This window comes from Micromys minutus, assembly GCF_963924665.1.
Source record: "Micromys minutus genome assembly, chromosome: 10".
Classification (NCBI taxonomy): Eukaryota; Metazoa; Chordata; class Mammalia; order Rodentia; family Muridae; genus Micromys; species Micromys minutus.
The window spans coordinates 65,091,227-65,109,017 of record NC_137979.1 but is presented as its reverse complement, the minus strand read 5'-3'; the positions used below and the strand labels follow the sequence as shown (position 1 = coordinate 65,109,017).

Below are 17,791 nucleotides of genomic sequence, written 5' to 3'. Positions count from 1 at the left end.
CTAACCCTAACTACCTTGATGGTCATAGCTCCGAGACCAGGACATCCTGTCCTTCAGGGATCTTTTTGAGGCTCCCTGCTCAGTATGTGGCTGCCGCGGGGCCACAGCAAAGCTCAGTTTATGCCTTGGCCATAGCTGCTTAGTCACATGTGCCGAAGACACACCTAGGCAAAAACTACTGATTTTTGGGGGGGGGTGATGAGGGGTGCCTCTAGGTGACACCAAGACTGGGCTGTTCACTCTGTATCTTGTAATAGATGTTAAGTTAGGCAGAGCTGGGCAGCCCTGAGACTTGGTGACATTGCTGAAGGCCTTTTAGACCTACAGGAGAGTTTGGTGTGTGTGCTTGGGGGTGGGGTGGGGGCTGGTCAAGTCTGTTCTGCCAGGGAAACCACAGGCCCCCATCTTGGAAATAGCCAAGTGTGCCACAGTGAATATGCATGTAGAACCCTGTGCCCATGCCAGATAACAGCAAAGAACAACCAGTCACTGAGAGACAGAAGCAGCGGCCAGTGGCTTGGCTGCTATGAAGATTGGGCTCGTAGGAAAAAAGCCAAGGGTGTGTGTGTGTGTGTGTGTGTGTGTGTGTGTGTGTGCGCGTGTGTGTGTGTGTGCGCGCGCGCACGCGCGCCATCGAGCCTTCCTTGCCTCTCCTGCTCAGGTTCCCCACTAGGAGGCGCTGTGACTTTGCTAGCACAGCTGAGTGCTGCCACTCCTAAGTTAGCTTCAGACTCTGCGGTGGGTGCTCACATCTTGGTCTTCTCGCTCTCGCCATAGTGCCAGCCGTCACGGGCCTCAGGCACTAGCAGCGTGATGAGGTCGCCCTCCTTGAAGCTCAGTAGAGTGCTATTGTCACCAGCCGCGTGGGAGAAAATGGCCTTGACCCGCATGCGGCCGTTACGTTCTAGGCCAGCTGCCATGGAGCTTGAACGTGGCAGTGTCTTGTTCTCAGCTGCCGAGACAATGGGTGTGTACGTGAGAGGACTGTCCACAGCAGATGGAGCCGGGACACGGGTATTAACAACAGTCATGGAGCAAACGCGGGAGCTGCCCATGATCAGCTGAAGCCCCTCCGCCCTCTGGCCTGTCTGTCTGCTGAAGACAGGGTCCTGGTCTTATTCCCCCGTGCCACACTCCCAATCGATACACGCGACATGCTCACCCATGCGTTACATACCCAGGCAATACCATTAATAGGTATTTGTAGACATGCACATAGGCATATGCACATATATACCATGCAGAAACACGTGTTTGTATATATACCTACATACATACTCGCATAGTCATGTGCACGCACACGCACTCACAAGCCTTGGTTTCTCAGCCTAGCGCCCTCAGGCCCTTACTGGTGGCATAGCTGTTCTTCGGGGTCACGCTCTTGCGCACAGGGAGTGTGTTGGAGTACGAGTCGCTCAGCTTGCTTTGAGACTGCGGGGGAGACAGGGATTTGGGCTGGGCAGACTTTCGGTCAGCCCAGGGGTTGTAGTCCTCGCTGTCCGGGCCTGCGACGCCATTCATGACAGGTACATTCTCCTGAGCAGACATCCGCTGGAGGAAGAGGCAGGGGGCAGGGCGTCGCTGGGAGCCAGCTTGGGCCTGGGCTCAGCGCATTGGGCTTGCCCTCTGGAGAACATGCTACCAGCCCAAGCAAAGGGAGCACCCCCTAAGCTTCTAAAAGCCCAGGACTCACCCCGACAAATGGTGCCAGCTCAGGCGGCACTGGCAAGGGCTTGGCCCCCGGAATGGGGTCTGAGATGACCAGGTTGGACTTGGAGGCTGACAGGGCACTTGGAAGAATGGAGCCGTTGCTGTTGGCCATCTGCTGCATCAGCTGGGCAGCGCGGTCGGGGATCTTGTTGGGGTCGGCACAGGCTTGCTGCCACAGAGGCAGCTTCTGGGCTAGCAGCTCCTTGCCCTGGAGGGGAAGACACAGGACGAGAAGGGTGTCAGGAGCAGCTCGAGGTCCTGCTGTGGGGCACAGTCCACAGGTGTCTCCCTGAGTATCACCCCTTGAGCGTCTGTGGCCTTGTCTGGCCCCAGGATTTTTCTGGTAGTGCTTCCCCAAGGGCCCACAAGATAAAGAAATGGCTTCCCACAGCCAGCCCTGGGATAGGCAGCTCCTTTGTGGGCAAAACTACACAACAGCAGGTGAGAGAAGGGTTAAAACTGGAGACAGGACAGAGCCATCGAGGCACGGCCAGGCCAGGAGGCTGGAGGAGACATGTTTGCCACTTGGATCCACCTCTACAGGGGAGAGCTTGGCTTGCCTATGGGACACATGCAGGCTTGCCTTAGGCACAGCCTAATCCCGTAAGCACACAGAGCGCACACAGGGAGTTGGGTGGTGGTGGCGCATGGGAACCAGAGGCAGTCAGATCTTTGAGTTCAAGGCCAGTTTGGTGAACTCAACAGTGAGGTCCAGGATACAGAGAGAAACCCTGTCTATGCCCCCTCCTCACAAAAAAGTGTTCATAGGATGAGGAGCATAGACATGACACAGAGTTCTACTTTTAGGGTCTTGCGTCTATTTGGAGTATGTCAAGGGCCTGAGTGGGAGGTGCAGGCGTGCCTGCATCTAACACAGGTAAGGCGGCCGCTGCCCTGCTAGCCACTGGACAGTGGGCCTGCAGTGCTGCAGAGGGTCCTGTCCTCAATGTCTGTGGGCAGCAGCGTGGCCAGCTGCAGGGATAGGTCAGAGCTCTTCTTCCCAGACTTGACACAAAGCTGGTCCCCCTAGGGGACACAGATACTGATGCCAGCCTCAAAGCTCTGTGCAGGCAAGTGTACCCAGTTAGTTAAACTACCTGGTAAACTCAGCAGGTAAGAAAGAAGCCCCTGGACTTTCGTTTTCTTGATCAAAGGCCCTGAGGACCACAGCAGAGGTTCTAGGTTGTGTGTGTGTGTGGTGCTATGTGTGTGTGGTGCTGTGTGAACACACAGTGGGAATGACACATGTCAGTATGGTGCTCTAGATTGTGTGTGTGTGTGTGTTGTGTATGAGCACACATGTCAGTGAGAAGGACACATGTCAGTGTACAGTGCAAATCTCTGGATCACCTTCACTCACAAGGACATGAACATGGTCTTCATGGTTGGCTGTGTTGACTGACTATATCTATGCTCTTGAATATTCCGGATACAATCTCAGCTCCTGCAGACGCTGTGAATGACAGGATTCCACTCACCCCAACATGTTTCTAGCAAGAGTTTATCATCAGAGCCTTTATGTGAGCCTTCTGAATGACCTAAACCCAAGCCACACAAGCAAGGCTCACGGCAGACTATCCTAGAGGAGGCAGTTCTTCATAAGAGTGTTCTTTGTTCAGCAAGGGTGGGCTAGGCTTGGAATGTGGTACTTCCCAGGGAGTGTGTGTGTTCGTGTGTGCGTGCGTGTGTGTATGTGTGTGTGCGTGTGTGTGTGTGTGTGTGTGTGTGTGTGTGTGTGTGCTCTGTGATGGAAGAAACTGGAGAGAGAAAGCATGGGGGAGGTGTGTAGTGGGGAGCACTCACTAGACTTAGTGGAAGGAGGTTGGTTTCTCAGGGGTCACAGAGGAACCAGGAACGGTGGAGTCAATGAGTCACCAAAAGCCTGGTGCTTGATGACACCAGAAAAAATGGGGGCAAGGGAGGACTCTGAGGACATCATGTGACCAGCTCTGGGCTGAGAAAAAGGCACCTGGAGCAGTGAAGGGGAGGGACTTGGGAGCTAGACCTTGGCTGGAGCAGAGAAGCCAACGGTGATTTAAGAATTCCCAAAGCCCAGGCCTGGGCTCCTCAGCAGACAGTGTCCTAGAACATCCAGCAGTTTCTAATGTAGGTCTTTAAAATGTCATGTCCTTTGACCTGGCAATTCTTCCTCTAGAATTCTGTTCCTCCGTCTGAGGTGTACGGGACGCCTGTCCCAGTATCAGTGCCCACTCTGGGAGCTCAGACACCAGTTCCCACCTGTACACGGGACCTGCTGCACTGAGCAGGAAGCCCGGAGCCGCGGTACGAGCTCACCTTGGAATGGTAAGCAGCAGAGTTCTTGGCCACGGCGCACTGCTTTTCCACCAGGAAGCAGAACCTCCTGCGCTCCTCCGTGAGTGCAGTCTTGTAGCCGTCGGACACATAGTTCTCCAGCTCACCCTGCTTATTGCTGATGGCATCGATGTACTGGGGCAGGATACAGAGGGGATAGGCCGGTGAGCAGAAGGCAACACATCCAGTCATCCCTTCAGCCCGCTCTTGGCATGCCTGCCCATGTTGCCCAGAATCATGTCCCATGGAGGACCTGGATAGATGGATCGCTGGGCTTATAAACGTGCTCCGTGAACAGGGAAGCATGCATATGGAGCCAAAAATCAGCACTGATGTTTTCCTTGATCACTTTCTACTGAAGCAGGGTCTCTCACAGAACCAGGAGCTCCCTAATTCTGCTAGTTTAGCTTGCCCTGGGGAGCCCAGTCTCCACCTCCAAAGTGCTGGGACGAAGGTGCACGCTGTCGTGCTCACCTGCATTCATGTGGGTGCTAGGGACCAGAACTATGGTTCTCACACTGCTGTGGCAAGTGCCTTATCCACTGAGCCATCTCCCCAGTCCCCATACAAATATATTTTTGAGAAAGGGTCTCCATGCAGGCAGGCTAGCTTTGAACTATAACACTTAGTTGTGCCCTGAGCATGAGGTAGTCTTCCTGCCTTTGCCTGTCATGCTGAGATTACAAGCATGTGCCACCAATCCATGGAGTTTTTCCTGAGAGGGGAGGTAAGGCAGCAGTGGCAGGCCGTCCTTTCCAGGCTTTGGCTACACACAGTACAGAAACTCTTGCCTGGGAGTCTCAGCTCCAGCAGGTACAGAATGGTCTCAAGAGATACTGACTGAGGACACTCAGGGAAGCCTGTTGCTGGAGAGAGACCATGGGCACCCACCATGGAGAAAGCAGAGAGTGAGGCAGGTGAGCAAGCCTTAGATTGTTCCATGGAATATCATATGCAGGCAAAGAGAGGCCTTCATCAAAGACATGCAGGTCACTGTCCCTGGGATAGCATGGGCCTGGTGAGGGGGCCTCACAGAGCATGAACTGAAAAACGACCTAGCCCTCACCTTTCATCTAGGTTATCTGGGTTCCACCTGGGTACCCAATCTGGGTGGCTTTGTGAGCCCCCCTCAGTCCTCAGATACTCTGGGCTCAAGAGAGATGTGTGTTCAGATGCTTCCATAGTGAGAGCACTGTCTTCCCCAAATCCCATCTAAAGACTCAATCCCTTTGAAGCCTCTTAGGTCACAGGTATGTCTTTGGCCACCGACAGCCGTCGTGTCCCAACTTCTCTTGGATTTCCTGGGGGAACATAACCTACCCAGGAAAGTTCTTGTCAGGAAGCCCAAGAGCAGTGCAAACCTCCAGAGCTGACTACCTGTTCTGAATGTGCCAAGAGAGAGTGGTGGGGGTCCAGGGACCAGGGGAGGGTGGTACCAAGTGAAGCTTGGCAGTTGACTGGGGACAGTCACAAGAGTAAAGATGCTGATGCTGGGGATGGATAAGGTGCTGACACACCATGAGGACAGGCGTCTGGACTGGAAGTGTAGAACTCAGTGGTAGGCACCTGCACAGCACAAGAGATGTCCTGGGTTCTGTCCCAGCACAGCATCGGGATACCTGAGACCTTGTCATTTTTAAACCATCCAACCTAAGAAAATGCTCCTGCCTCTGAGCTGCTCACTTAATGGTTACAGTGGTGACTGTATCTATATGTAGCTTACAATTTGGAAGAAAGCCTCAACAAATAGATACAAGCCAAAGGAAACCACTGGACAGAGCCATGCTGTAAGAATGTTGCCATTGACAGAAAATCGGAAGAGTGACAGTTTGGGAGAAAGCCAGTATCAGCCCAAGTCAGAGGCACCTGCTAGTGGCAAACAAACACCCACCGCCATGCTCAGCTCTCCTCGAGCTCTTCTGAGAAGGGGAAGGCACAGGCACCAGTGGTAGGTCAGCCCAAGGCATTGTCTGGAAGGAATATGCTCACCCCTCTCACTTCTCTCCTGGACCCTCCATGACGCCTGGCTGGAAGAGTATGCACCACGGCGCAGTGTGTGGAGCTTGGTTTCATAGCTAAACCCTAGTATGATAATCAAACTGTCCAGATGTGAAGGAAGGGTCTATTCACGTCCAGAGATAGGCAGAATTTTTCTGCTACAAAACACCTGAGACTCCTCTCTTGTGCATTTCCTGCACCCATCCCTCTTGGGCTGAATGAACCCCACCAGCCGGGGGCAGAGTGCTCAGCCAGCCAGCCATGCGGCCCAGGAGCAGCTGTGGCAGAAATGCTTCCTAACGTGACTGTCTTCCAGCAGGGGGCAGGCCTGAGCTGCCAGGGTGTTCACAGCTGACTCACAGCCACCTCGGAGCTCTGACTCAGCGTGGGTGGGCGGCTGAGCTGTGGGCGACAGAGGGGGTTGGAGCAGGCTGTTCCCTTAGCATCTCCCCACACAAAGCTCAGCTGGAGGGACAGAAGAGGGGGAAGCCCAGCTGGGTGGGGGCTGGTCTCCACCGAGGCTACTGGTACATTTACCAACTCTGCCTACCAGACAGCACCGATCTCTCCAAGGTCAGGACCTGCCATACTCACACCCTTTCCACGAAACCCACTCAGATTGCTGGAGCCCCACACTAAACTCCAGCCTTCCCCACTGCCAGGACCAGCCTGAGAAGGCCTGAGAATAGGTCTTGGTCCTCTCAAGGGGCAGCAGGGCCCAGCCATAAGGCCTGCCAGGTGAGACTTAAGACAGTTCTTGTAACAAGAGAAGTCAAAATACCAGGTGAGAATAACTTTCTAGCCTGACAGTGGGTTCTGCTGTTGTGATGGTGATGGGGGGGCACATTACCTCCTCCCTCTCTGATGCTCCTCTCTCTCCTCCTCCTCAGCACCAAGTACTTTTCCTTCGGTTATGCAACATGCGCCTACCAGGGCTTCCTGCTCCCTGAACCTCCCCTGCACTCCAGGGTCCTCTGGGAAGTAGGGGGTGGGGCATAAGCCTTGTTGCCCCCACAGGAGATGGGCTGGGAGGACTCCAGAGAGTCTTGGAGGAGGCTCAGCCTGGGTGTGAGCTCCTCCCCCAAGCTTCAGGGAAGAGCGCTGGGTGAGACCAGCTATACTCTGGGTCAGGAAGGAGTGGGCTGCTCTCCACCAGAGGAACACACCTGCCCGTCACCACACGGGGCTTGGCGCTGGCCTCTTGGGTCCCACTCATCCATCCCAGGTCATCAACTGCCTGGAACTGGGCACTCTGGCCTTCAGGGTTGAGCTAGACTGTGAGTAGTTCCTCCAATGACTTGACCTCTGGCACAGGGACGTGAATGGATGGACAGACGGACACACACACAGAGACACAAGCACAAACAGGTACACACTCGTACACACACACAGACACTCACATACGTACGTACACACACACACACACACACACACGTCTCAACTTGGTGGCCAGCTAAAGAACAGCTAAGGTTCTGGAAGCTAGGCTGGATTCTTGGACCACTGCCCTCTTCCAGAGACTTCTCAAGGACAACAGCAGCAAAAGGGGCTCAGCAACAGAATCTGAGGTGCTGTGAGAGGGGAGAGGAGAAGGTGCCAATGATAATCTGCATTGTTTCATTGTCTTGAGACTTGAGAAAAGAGGCATCACTTCAGGAACGGTCACCTAGGACATCAGTATAAACCAGGCCACAAGGCCCCCTGGGTCTCCTTGCCCTGAGAACAGCACCTTCCAAACAGGACCAAAGCCAGCCCACCAGCAGCAGTTTCTGGGTTTGTAGGCTGCGGACTACCTTTACAGAGGCTTTCAGCTCCCTGGGGTAAAGGGCACCGGTGTGGGGCCCGGCCTCATTAGCAGGGTCTGGCAGCCTGTGAGTTAGGAGGGCACGGTGTCTTAGTTTTAAGATTTCCATTTACTTATGCACCCCTAGAAATAAATGTAACCTCACAGGTTATATCTGCGCACCTAGGGGTGGTCCGTGAAAAGGAGAGGGGGCAGACCATCAGAGCAGTACACTGACAGGGACTGTTAAACATCCCCAGCTGGGAGGCAGGACGAGCCTACACACCAGTCTGGGCTGGCATCACCAGCTTCAGTCTGACCTGGGAGAAGGCAAGCTTCAGGCATCGGGGAGAAGGTTGGTCCTAAGGCATCAGGCAGCAGTGAAGCCTGCCAGTGACATGTGGCTGCCACTTCTGTCTAGGAATAACAACCGACTTCCCTGACCTCCTTTTCCAGGCCACCGACTCCTCACAGACAGCCCACAGTTTGACCAGGGAAGATCCTGGAAAACTGGACCAAGCGAAGTGATCCCGTGTAAGGACAGCAGAGGACAGGGCGTGGGTGGGGTAGGCAGCTGTCCGGGCTCATCGGTGGGGTGAGCAGGGCACTCCAGTGCCACGGCTACTCTTTCTGGAACACAACCTGAGACTGCACTGCCAACAGCTTGGCACTGGGCCATTTAAAATGGCATTAAGCCTGTCCCCCGTGGCCAGGTTCCTGCTGTCCCCACCCACCCCACACTGCCTGCCGTACAGCTCCTTGCCTAGCTGGGTGCTATGGAGACGGCCCTATAGAAACGCCCAACTGAAAGCACTTAAGACCCACAGAACAACGGCTCCCACTTAGTCACCCAGCAGAACAGCCCTGTAATCTGAGAAGACAGAAGTGACTGGAAAGTGTGTCTCCTCTGCTCCAGAGCCAGCCAGTGACTCAGAGCGGGGAAGGATGTTCCAGAAAACTCCGAAGCTGCTGTGGTTCACCCTAATCCATTGACCACGAGGCTTTCCCACAACTGTCAACCCTGGACTGCCCAGGGCCCCTACAGCTTCTGAATGAGTTCATGAGGCCCCGCCGTTAACACTGTGGAACTCAGAACTCCTGGGCTGTGCTGGGAGGGGGGGAGCAGCAAGAACCCTACAGTCCATGTTGTCTGAAGTCACTGGGGACCTGAAGCCAATGAAAGGCCTTCTCCAGTCTGAAGGGCCCGGCACCCAGGGAAATGCAGGAGACAGCAGATGTTGCCCATGGGTGGACAGGGTTGGTACTTCCATACTCACAAGCTGGCAGATGGCAGGACTGCCTCCTCTGCTTTACAAGGAGCACTGCCACAGACTGAAGTGCCTCTGAAAGTTAATGTGTCAGAAACTCAATCTTCGGAAACATCTGCCAGTGGAACCAGGTGGAATGAAGGCCTGCCTCTGGGAGGTCCTAGAGTGAGGTGTGCTTAGGGAGTGTTCCCAGGACAGCAAGAATGGCTTCATAAGGACAGGACCTGGCAGTCTTCCTCAGCTAACCATGTGATCCTAACCATGTGAGAACTCACTGGAGGCCAGGCCTGTACTTGGTTGTCTCTGAGATCCAGAGCTAACAAGACCTTCTGCCCTATGTGCCGGAGTGAGGGCTCACCGCCTGCACCACATCACACTCTGGGAGGGCCAGCCTATGCTATCATGCTGTGAAGACCTCAGCTATGGTTATTTTGTGTTTGCTTTGTTAATTACACAGCCCTTTAAATAGAATGAATCTTTCCCTTTTCTCGGGCCCCTAGAACAGGCAAATCCCACAAAGAGACACAAATGAAGACTCCAGAGGTGTCAAGGCCACCAGAATGGCCCCTATGTCATGGTGAATAGACACCCAGCTACCTAGACCCAGAAATCCTCCTGAGAGGAGGTGGACATGCCATCACCACCCTCTAAGGCAGGCACCTGCCTAGGACATGGGCCACTTCCTCTTCTAAAGCAGGTAGTCTGTGCCTGATTCCCCTTTCAAGTCACCTCAGAGAGTGTTCTTGACTGTGGTGAGACCTGCCTACCCACTTTCAGCGGCTTTTCTCTGGGATCTTACTCTTTGGGGCTTCAGCATGAAGCTGCGCCTCAGCTGCCTCTCCCTTAGCACCCAGAGTGAGCACAGGGTAGGGAGAGGCAGACTGCTTGCCAAGCCCGAGACATACCCAAGGTCATCGCATTGGCAGCATCTGTGTTCCCCGCCCCCCCCCCCCTGCTTCCTCACACTCGCTACTCTGGGGGGTGGGGGCCGGTTAAGGGAGGAGATGGCAAGTCACACAGCAGGAAAAGCAAAGGCAGTGTCACACTCTCAGAAGACTGTCATTTGCAGGCTGCCTCCTACCTGTGCCTGCCTGTCTTGTTCTAATAAGAGCTGGGCTGGGGGAGGAGTCCAATAAGACAAAACCAGAAAAAATTCAGACCCAAGCACAACGGCACAACCAGGTCTACCCAGGGTGCTGGGTAAGGGCTACTCAGGACAGACATGGTGGGAAGGAGGCACCGGCATATCCGCTCAGTTCCTTTGCTTAGGCGTCCCTGTTTGGGCGGCTAGCTGTTACAATTGCTAGGCCAGCATGACCACTCAGATCCACCTCATCCCTGGGGGAGGGAGGACAGAGGCTGACAGAAGACAGCTAGGCACCTCTCATATTCTAGGGCTGGTGTCCCCCACTTACCACAGGGTGGCTGAGTCACAGGCTCCTCCTCCCCTGCCCTGAGAGGAAAGTGAGAGTTTGGTTTGCCCTAAAGCCAGTGCGGCTTCTATTTTCCACTTTCCAAGAGGATTCTAAAGGGATGACCACATCCCTGTTTCTGAGCTGGGGACAGAGGCTACACCCCAGGCATAGCATGTCCACTGTTCCCCAGGAGAACACCGTTCCCACCTCATGTGTGCAGGTGCTTCCTGGTGCCTGGCTGGCGACCCTGTGGGAGGCCATGTCAGGGCAGTACCCATGGGCTGAGAGATGGCTCTCAGAACTTCCCTTTTCACATAAAGCTACCCACCCCAGTTAGTGCTCCAAATGCTTCTAAGCTCCCATTCTCTGACCTATAATTAAAATTAGTTTTCTGTGAACTCTCAACATGAAAGCTCAGCTCTGAGCAGTTCGTAACCACAACTGGCTTAGTCCATCCCTGAGCCCAGGTTAACCATCAAACCTGGACAGTGCTGCTGGTGTCTCCTCCTTCCCTCTGGTTAGTCTGGCAACCTCATATCTCCCTAACCCCAAGCACTTCTGTCTCCTACAACCTTTGTGTTTGGTGACCAAACAGTTGTTTGTCCTTAGTCCAGCTTGGGGCAAAGGTCTGGCCACTCTCCTAAGTGGGCCAGCTTTGGCAGGGCCTAGAAGCAGGAAGACAATGGAGAAGCCAGCACATGGTGGAGGCTGTCTACCAGGTTAGTACAGCTGAAGGCCGGTTACCATGAACTCCAGAGGCCCAGCCCCCGGATGTTCAGCAGCCTCAGGCCTTGAGTTCCCTCCCAAGAACTCTAAGAACACTTTTGCATGTTGCTGAGGAGTGTCCTAGCCGTATCAGGCACCAACCACCCAGGGACCTATACCACACGGGAACCTAAACACACAGGGATACTATACCACACAGGGACCTATACCACACAGGATCCTATACCACACAGGGACCTAAACACACAGGGATACTATACCACACAGGGACCTATACCACACAGGGACCTATACCACACGGGGACCTAAACACACAGGGATACTATACCACACAGGGACCTATACCACACAGGGACCTATACCACACAGGGACCTATACCACACAGGATCCTATACCACACAGGGACCTATACCACACAGGATCCTATACCGCACAAAGGCCTATACCACACAGGGATCATAGATCAGTGGGGCTGGGTCTTGAGACACACTGTTTACTTCTCAGGGATGAGGAAGTGAACCGTGTTCAACAAGCACAACCTAGGGGCAGCTATGTGCATACTTGACTAAACCAGGGCTGCTGGGACTGAGGTGGCCAAATATTCACCTCTTCTTCCAGTGGTGGCTGTTGTTATCCAGGCTTTGGAAAGGCTCACAGATCCCAGGCTGGGTCTCTGCCTGTCACAGGACATCCTCCACATAGATGTCCACACTAGCCTACATCTGACTTTCTGAACCTTAGGTTGCTTGGTTCTGGCCAAGCCTGAGGGGGCACAGAGTGGAGAAACCTCAGCTGCACAAAAGGGAATCTCAAGGAAGCAGGGAAGATCTCTCCAGGCTGGAGCGACCAGATGAACTGAGTCAAGGCCTTGGTTTCTATGTTGTGTCCTCAAGACACATTCAGGATGCCCAGTGGTGGTGCCGCACACCTTTGATCCTAGCACTGGGAAGGCAGGGGCAGGTGAATCTATGTTAGAGGGCCAGCCTGGTCTATAGAGTGAGTTCCAGGACAGTTAGGGATACATAGAGAAACCCTGCCTCAAAAAACAAAACAACACCAAAAAAAGAAAAAAAAAAAAAAAAAAAAAACACTAACCAACCAACCAACCAAACGAATAAACAAACGAACAGTTATGCCACCCCAGGGTATGGGGTCAATTCCCACGTCCAACAGTCCCTACCTTTTTGGTTAACTCAAGTAGTAGTTCCAGGATTCCTAAAAGACCAGAATCTTGCCCTCACCCAAGTAACAGAACATGGGCACCTCTACTAACGTTGCTAGTCATCCAGCCATCTAGTGGACAGAATATTCCTAGAGCCAGCAAAGAACTCCGAGTCCCTACCCGAGCCCTACTATCCTCTCGGCTACTAAAACCGCCTGTGCAGGCTAGCTTGGGCAGAGTTAAGAAATAGGGAACCATGGAAGGTAAAGGCTCTTCCTCTAGTAACCAACACCTTGCCAAAGTCTCTAGATTCACAGCAAACCGTGTAAAGGCCAGCCTGGAGTGGTGGGGCCTGATGAGGGGTTGGGCCACCATGGAGGGTCGAGGCCTTGCAGAGGGAGGAGTGGGTTCAGTTCAGCTCACAAACTCAAGCACTCCTTCAGAGGACGATGCCGCCATGCTGAAGGGCCTCAGGACACAGCTGCCAGCAGCCACACTATGCTTAATTCAGATGAAATCCTTGGCCAAGTTTGTAAAGGCATTGGGAGCATGTAGGACCTGCCCCATACCAGGGATAAGAGTTCTTGAGTAGCCTGGTTGTTGAGGCATCCCAGTAAGGCTGACAGGCTATTCCAATATGGTGGCCACCATACCTTCACTTAGCTGAGAGGAACCAGAGCAGCCAGAAGTGGGGCCTTCCTTGTCCATGCTCAGAGGAAAGAGCCAGGACAGATGGCTCAGTGTCACCAATAGGGAAAATGAGGTTCAGAGAGGACCTGGAGGCTGTACCCAGGAGAGGATAGGCCAGTTAAGTGCCACCTGTGGCCATAAGAAAGGCAAAAAGCTATTTCTTGAGCAAAGAAGCAGCTAAGGAAGAGTCCTGGGGTTGGGGCTGGCAGAGATATGCAGCCATGCTCTGGGACAGACCAAAGGGAGCCTTGGATAAGGCTGAGTGACCCTCAAAAATAGAAGTTGAGACATCCTCAAGAGAGAAAGCCAGGAGGCACGCACACCCAGGTCACTGTGACAGCCACAGCCTGTGCTCCAGTGGCTTGCACTGGGCTCTCCATGTAGCACCTGCTCTGGGGCCACCACTGTCTGATCGCCTGAAGTCCAGGGCCATGCTTTCTCACTAACACAGTCGACTGAGGTGGGGCAGGTCACACTGGCCACAGTGCCACTACCCTCCCCCAGGGTGGTAGCATCTGCTCTGAACTAACAGGACACTGGAGGGGCAGAAGCACTCCCGCTCGGTCAGAGCGATGTACTGAGTCTTGGGAGCCTGAGCGTAGGCATCTGAGTTTGGGGTTTCTCCTGTTTAACTACGTGAGATACCTTCACACCGTCAGGATGACCGGTCATGGCAGCTTCAATCTTAATACCAAACATCTGTGTTTAGTGCCTACAGCACCCTCACAGGCAAACAGGAGCCATCGTCCACGTGCGTGAAATGGAGTGACAAACTCGCACTCTACGTGGACAGACCTTTTGAGAGCATGCTCAGTGCAGGAAGCCATGCTCAAGCCCCACGGTGTGGCTCAGCCACCGCTGATGTCTAGAACATGAAGATCTATAGAGACAGAAGGCAGGTAGGTGTTCCTGGGAAGGGAGTAGGCGACAGGGGTGGGGAGTCAGGAAGACGGGGGTGAATATGGCTGTACGAGGTTCTTCTCAGGTCGGTACACTGCTGCAGACTCACTGTGTGGTGGCTGTGAAGTTCTATATCTATGTGGAAGCCCACTGTGTTTCAGTGTGGTTTATAGTATATGATGTCTACATGAGGCTCTTACTGGAGGAAAACTACATGAGCCGATCCCACCACTGGGCTTCCAAAATGGTGCCCAGAAGGTTTCCTGCAGGTTGTGTACTTGCACATGAAACTCCCTCCTGCATGGCCTTTGTCTGCACTGAGGAACCGGCTCCCCTCCCAGGCGGCCGGGTCTCCAGGCCATGTCTGCTAAGAGCTGGACACTGACTGCTGTGCATCTGAGCCTCAGCCCTGAGGCTCACCTGAGGAACCTGTTCAAGATCAACTCAAGATGGCTTGGAGTGGCCCTCTGCCACAGCCTCAGCCTATGTGTGTCCTTGCAGGCAGCCATACAGATGGCTATTACAAAGGATTAAAGGAGGCTGGGAGATGGCTTACTTGTTAATGGGTTAGCCTTGCAACTATGAAGACTTGAGTTCCTGTTCCGAACCCACATTTAAACAGCAAAACAAGGGGCTGAGGAGGTGGCTCAGTGGTGAAGATCACTGACTGCTCTTCCAGAGGTCCTGAGTTCAATTCCCAGCAACCACATGGTGGCTCACAACCATCTGTAATGGGATCTGATGCCCTCTTCTGGTGTGTCTGAAGACAGTGACAATCTACTCTCTCTCTCTCTCTCTCTCTCTCTCTCTCTCTCTCTCTATCTATCTATCTATCTATATATATAGTAAATAATCTTTAAAAACAAAACAATGTGGTGGTCTGCACTAGTAATCCCAGCCCTGAGGAGGCAAAGACAGGCTTCCTGAGGCTCACTGGCCAGTCAGCTTAACCTAGTTGGCAAAGATCCAAGTCAGCCAGACTCAGAAAGAAGGTAAAAAATGCCTAAGAAGAAATGACACCTACATACACGTGCACATATATGTACATTCACATACACAAACGTACACAGATATGATCAAAACAAAGACCCTAGACTCAGAAAAACGTGCTTAATGTGGGGAAAACATGCCATTGCCCTTAGCAGAAGTTATACGTGTAAGACAGCCGTGGCTAGGCTGGCAGGGACCTTGAGTTTCCTGCTATTGTAACAACTTCACTTGAAGAGTGCTATCCAGGCCTGTTATATTAACTCCTTTAGAGCAACTGGGTTCATAGCAGGACCCGCCCCCCACAGGCCTATGGCATTCCCTAGCAGGCCTGCATGTGCTTAGAAAAGACTCTACTAGACCACCACGAAGCTGCTGGCTGGCTTCGAGGCATCATGATCACAGAAGTATAGCCTGGCGTTCTCCTCAGCCCTTCCCACTGAGTCTGGGTGGGAACAAGGGCACCACAGGTCCAAGAGGAACATCACAATCACATGCCTTGGGCAAGAACTCGCATGGGTGGTGGGTGCTACCCAATGCTACAGGTAAGAGTGGGGACCCCAGCCCTGGAGCCACACTTTGTCTTCTCCAGACCCAGTAGCTGAATTTTCTGGTGTCTCCTCTACAAACGCTGGGCATCCTGTGACATCCCTTTTTATCTGCCCCCCCTAGGGCTGCAAGAGTAGGTGGGGGGGTCTCTAGGCGTACTCAGCATAAGGACACTGCCCATGGTTCTGATGTAAGTGTTAGTCTGGCCACAATATCCTAACTTGATCAGCATCCAGCACCTGTGGTGCTTGGACGCCTCCAGAGCCATCTGTCATAGATGACTGGAACTGGCCAGCCTGGGGTAGGCACTCACTGGCTGGTTAGAATAGCAGTCTGAGGTCTGGCTCTGGGCAGGAATCCAGAGGGACAGGGGAGGACTTAGTCTGAGCCTCTTGTCAATACCCAAGCACCATTCTGGCATCTTCGATGAGTGAGCTAACTACCCCTCTACTCAAGGGCACAGGGACTCACTCCGGAAACCCAGCCCTGCCCTGCCACACCTGGAAGCTCTCCCCTCCTCTTGACAGACACTCGGCAAGCACACAGGTAGATGGGGAGGCTTTTCCTCGCTAAGAGAGGGTACGAGGTCACAGCTGGAGGCAGGAACAGACCTACCTGCAGCTCCTTGTCTGAGTACTTCTGCGGGTTCTTACTCCCTTGGCTCTTCTTGCGGAGCTTCTTCAGCTCAGCCTGACACTTGTCCAGGGCGTCCCCTTTGCTCCTCTGTTCTGTTTGGTATTTCTTCAGCGCAGCCTGGAGAGCCATGATACAAGCACAGAGGCCCATGAGCCTCACAGGCAGCTTGGCTCCCTCCTTAGTTCTCTCCGCTCCCCAGCTGGCCGGAGTGAGGCAGGGGGTCACAGCTGCAGACTTCCTTGTCTTCCTCTGACAGATCACCAATCTCCAAAACCAAAATTAAACTTGGGAAACGGCCTGGCCTCATTCCTTGCCCTGAATAGTAGGCACAAAGCCATAAACTCATGTGGCGAATACTACAGCAGCTCCGGCTAACAGGCAAGGGAGGCAAGGCATGAACAGGGGACTCGTGGGTTTTACAGAAGAAGCCAAGTCATCAGCTATGACAAGTGGCTGAGGGGCAGGGAGCTGCACAAAGAACATCAGATGCAACGGGTTCTTCTCTAGGGCACTAGCATGGGACCCTAGAGGGGAAAACAATCCTTCAGGCAGAGGTGGAGCCAGGCTTGGCAGTGGTGGCCAGCACCAGGTATACTTACACTTAGATACCTGGAGTCCAGCTCTACTTTCTGCTCCAGCTGCGTGAGCAGCTCATTGTGAAAGGACTTCAGCTGTGCACAGGGAGGAAACAGACGGTTAGGCAGCTCTGAGGCACAGTGCAAGAGATGGGAGCAGAGACAAAGTGTTAGATAATCAAGCCTTTCAGTCTTGACATCCTGTTTCCCACCAGCCTCCCATCATTCAGACAGGGACTAAAGGAGCTGGACCGGATCCAGATGAATATCTGACTTTGCCACCAAGCAAAACTGGGACATGGCTAGGGCTGTCGTCGGGGCACAGGGGATTCTCCATGGAGCCAACTCTCACTAACCCGTCACAGGGCCTGAGAGCCTAAGTCACCTTCTCAGCAGATCGCCTGCATGGAGGCACATAGCTGTAACATACAGCCCCTCTTCTTCAACTGACACCCGACTGCCCTGCTCGCCTATGTCTGCCCCTTGAACCCAACTCACCATCTCTTCCAGCTGGTTCTGGATCTGCCGGTGGACTTCGGCCATCTGGAAGAGGACATCCCCTGGAGGAAAGAAAGGGGGTGAGACATTTCCAATCACTGTGTCTGTAGACCAGGGCTAAACACTGGATACCACAAAAGCTCTGTGGCTCTAGACAGAGGAACTTTTGGGAGGAGGAACAGAAACGACTAAAACCATGAGCAGTTCGCTTCCGAGTTAGCGCCTGGCATCCTGTGGGGAGCTCAAATGTCCACACGGAAGCACACGCTCAGGAGACATGCGACAGAAAAACCTGTGCAGACGACCTTTTTACCTTGGCGTGGCTCTTAGAACAAATGGGCACAGACCTCACACTCATTCATACACCAACTAGCTAACGGTGTCCTGAGCCCCACTCCAGAGCAGGAACACCTCCCGCTGCAGGACAGGTGCAGGACACAGGGAACTGCCATCTCTGAACCAAGGCCCCACTGACAGTTGCCATAAGAAAGGAGGTAATAGTCAGTAGATCCCAGCACCTACCTCCCACTCCATGCCTACAGACAAGGCCCGCAGGGTCTTGGTTAGCTACGTTGCTGTATTC

The 17,791-nt window shown here is 53.6% G+C and overlaps 1 protein-coding gene across 3 annotated transcripts in view; it reads right to left on the bottom strand.

Moving 5' to 3' along the window:
• The window catches only part of BAIAP2 (BAR/IMD domain containing adaptor protein 2), a 60,589-nt gene that overhangs the window by 8,972 nt on the left and 33,826 nt on the right, over positions 1–17,791 (bottom strand). For all 3 annotated transcript variants that reach the window (XM_080922562.1, XM_080922560.1, XM_080922561.1), the window contains exons 4-10: positions 17,209–17,270; positions 16,735–16,806; positions 16,115–16,252; positions 4,006–4,158; positions 1,694–1,918; positions 1,350–1,551; positions 751–952 (exon numbers count right to left, since the gene is read on the bottom strand). In XM_080922562.1, the coding sequence (XP_080778688.1) occupies positions 751–952; positions 1,350–1,551; positions 1,694–1,918; positions 4,006–4,158; positions 16,115–16,252; positions 16,735–16,806; positions 17,209–17,270 (1,054 nt within the window). The remainder of the gene's footprint in view (positions 1–750; positions 953–1,349; positions 1,552–1,693; positions 1,919–4,005; positions 4,159–16,114; positions 16,253–16,734; positions 16,807–17,208; positions 17,271–17,791) is intronic.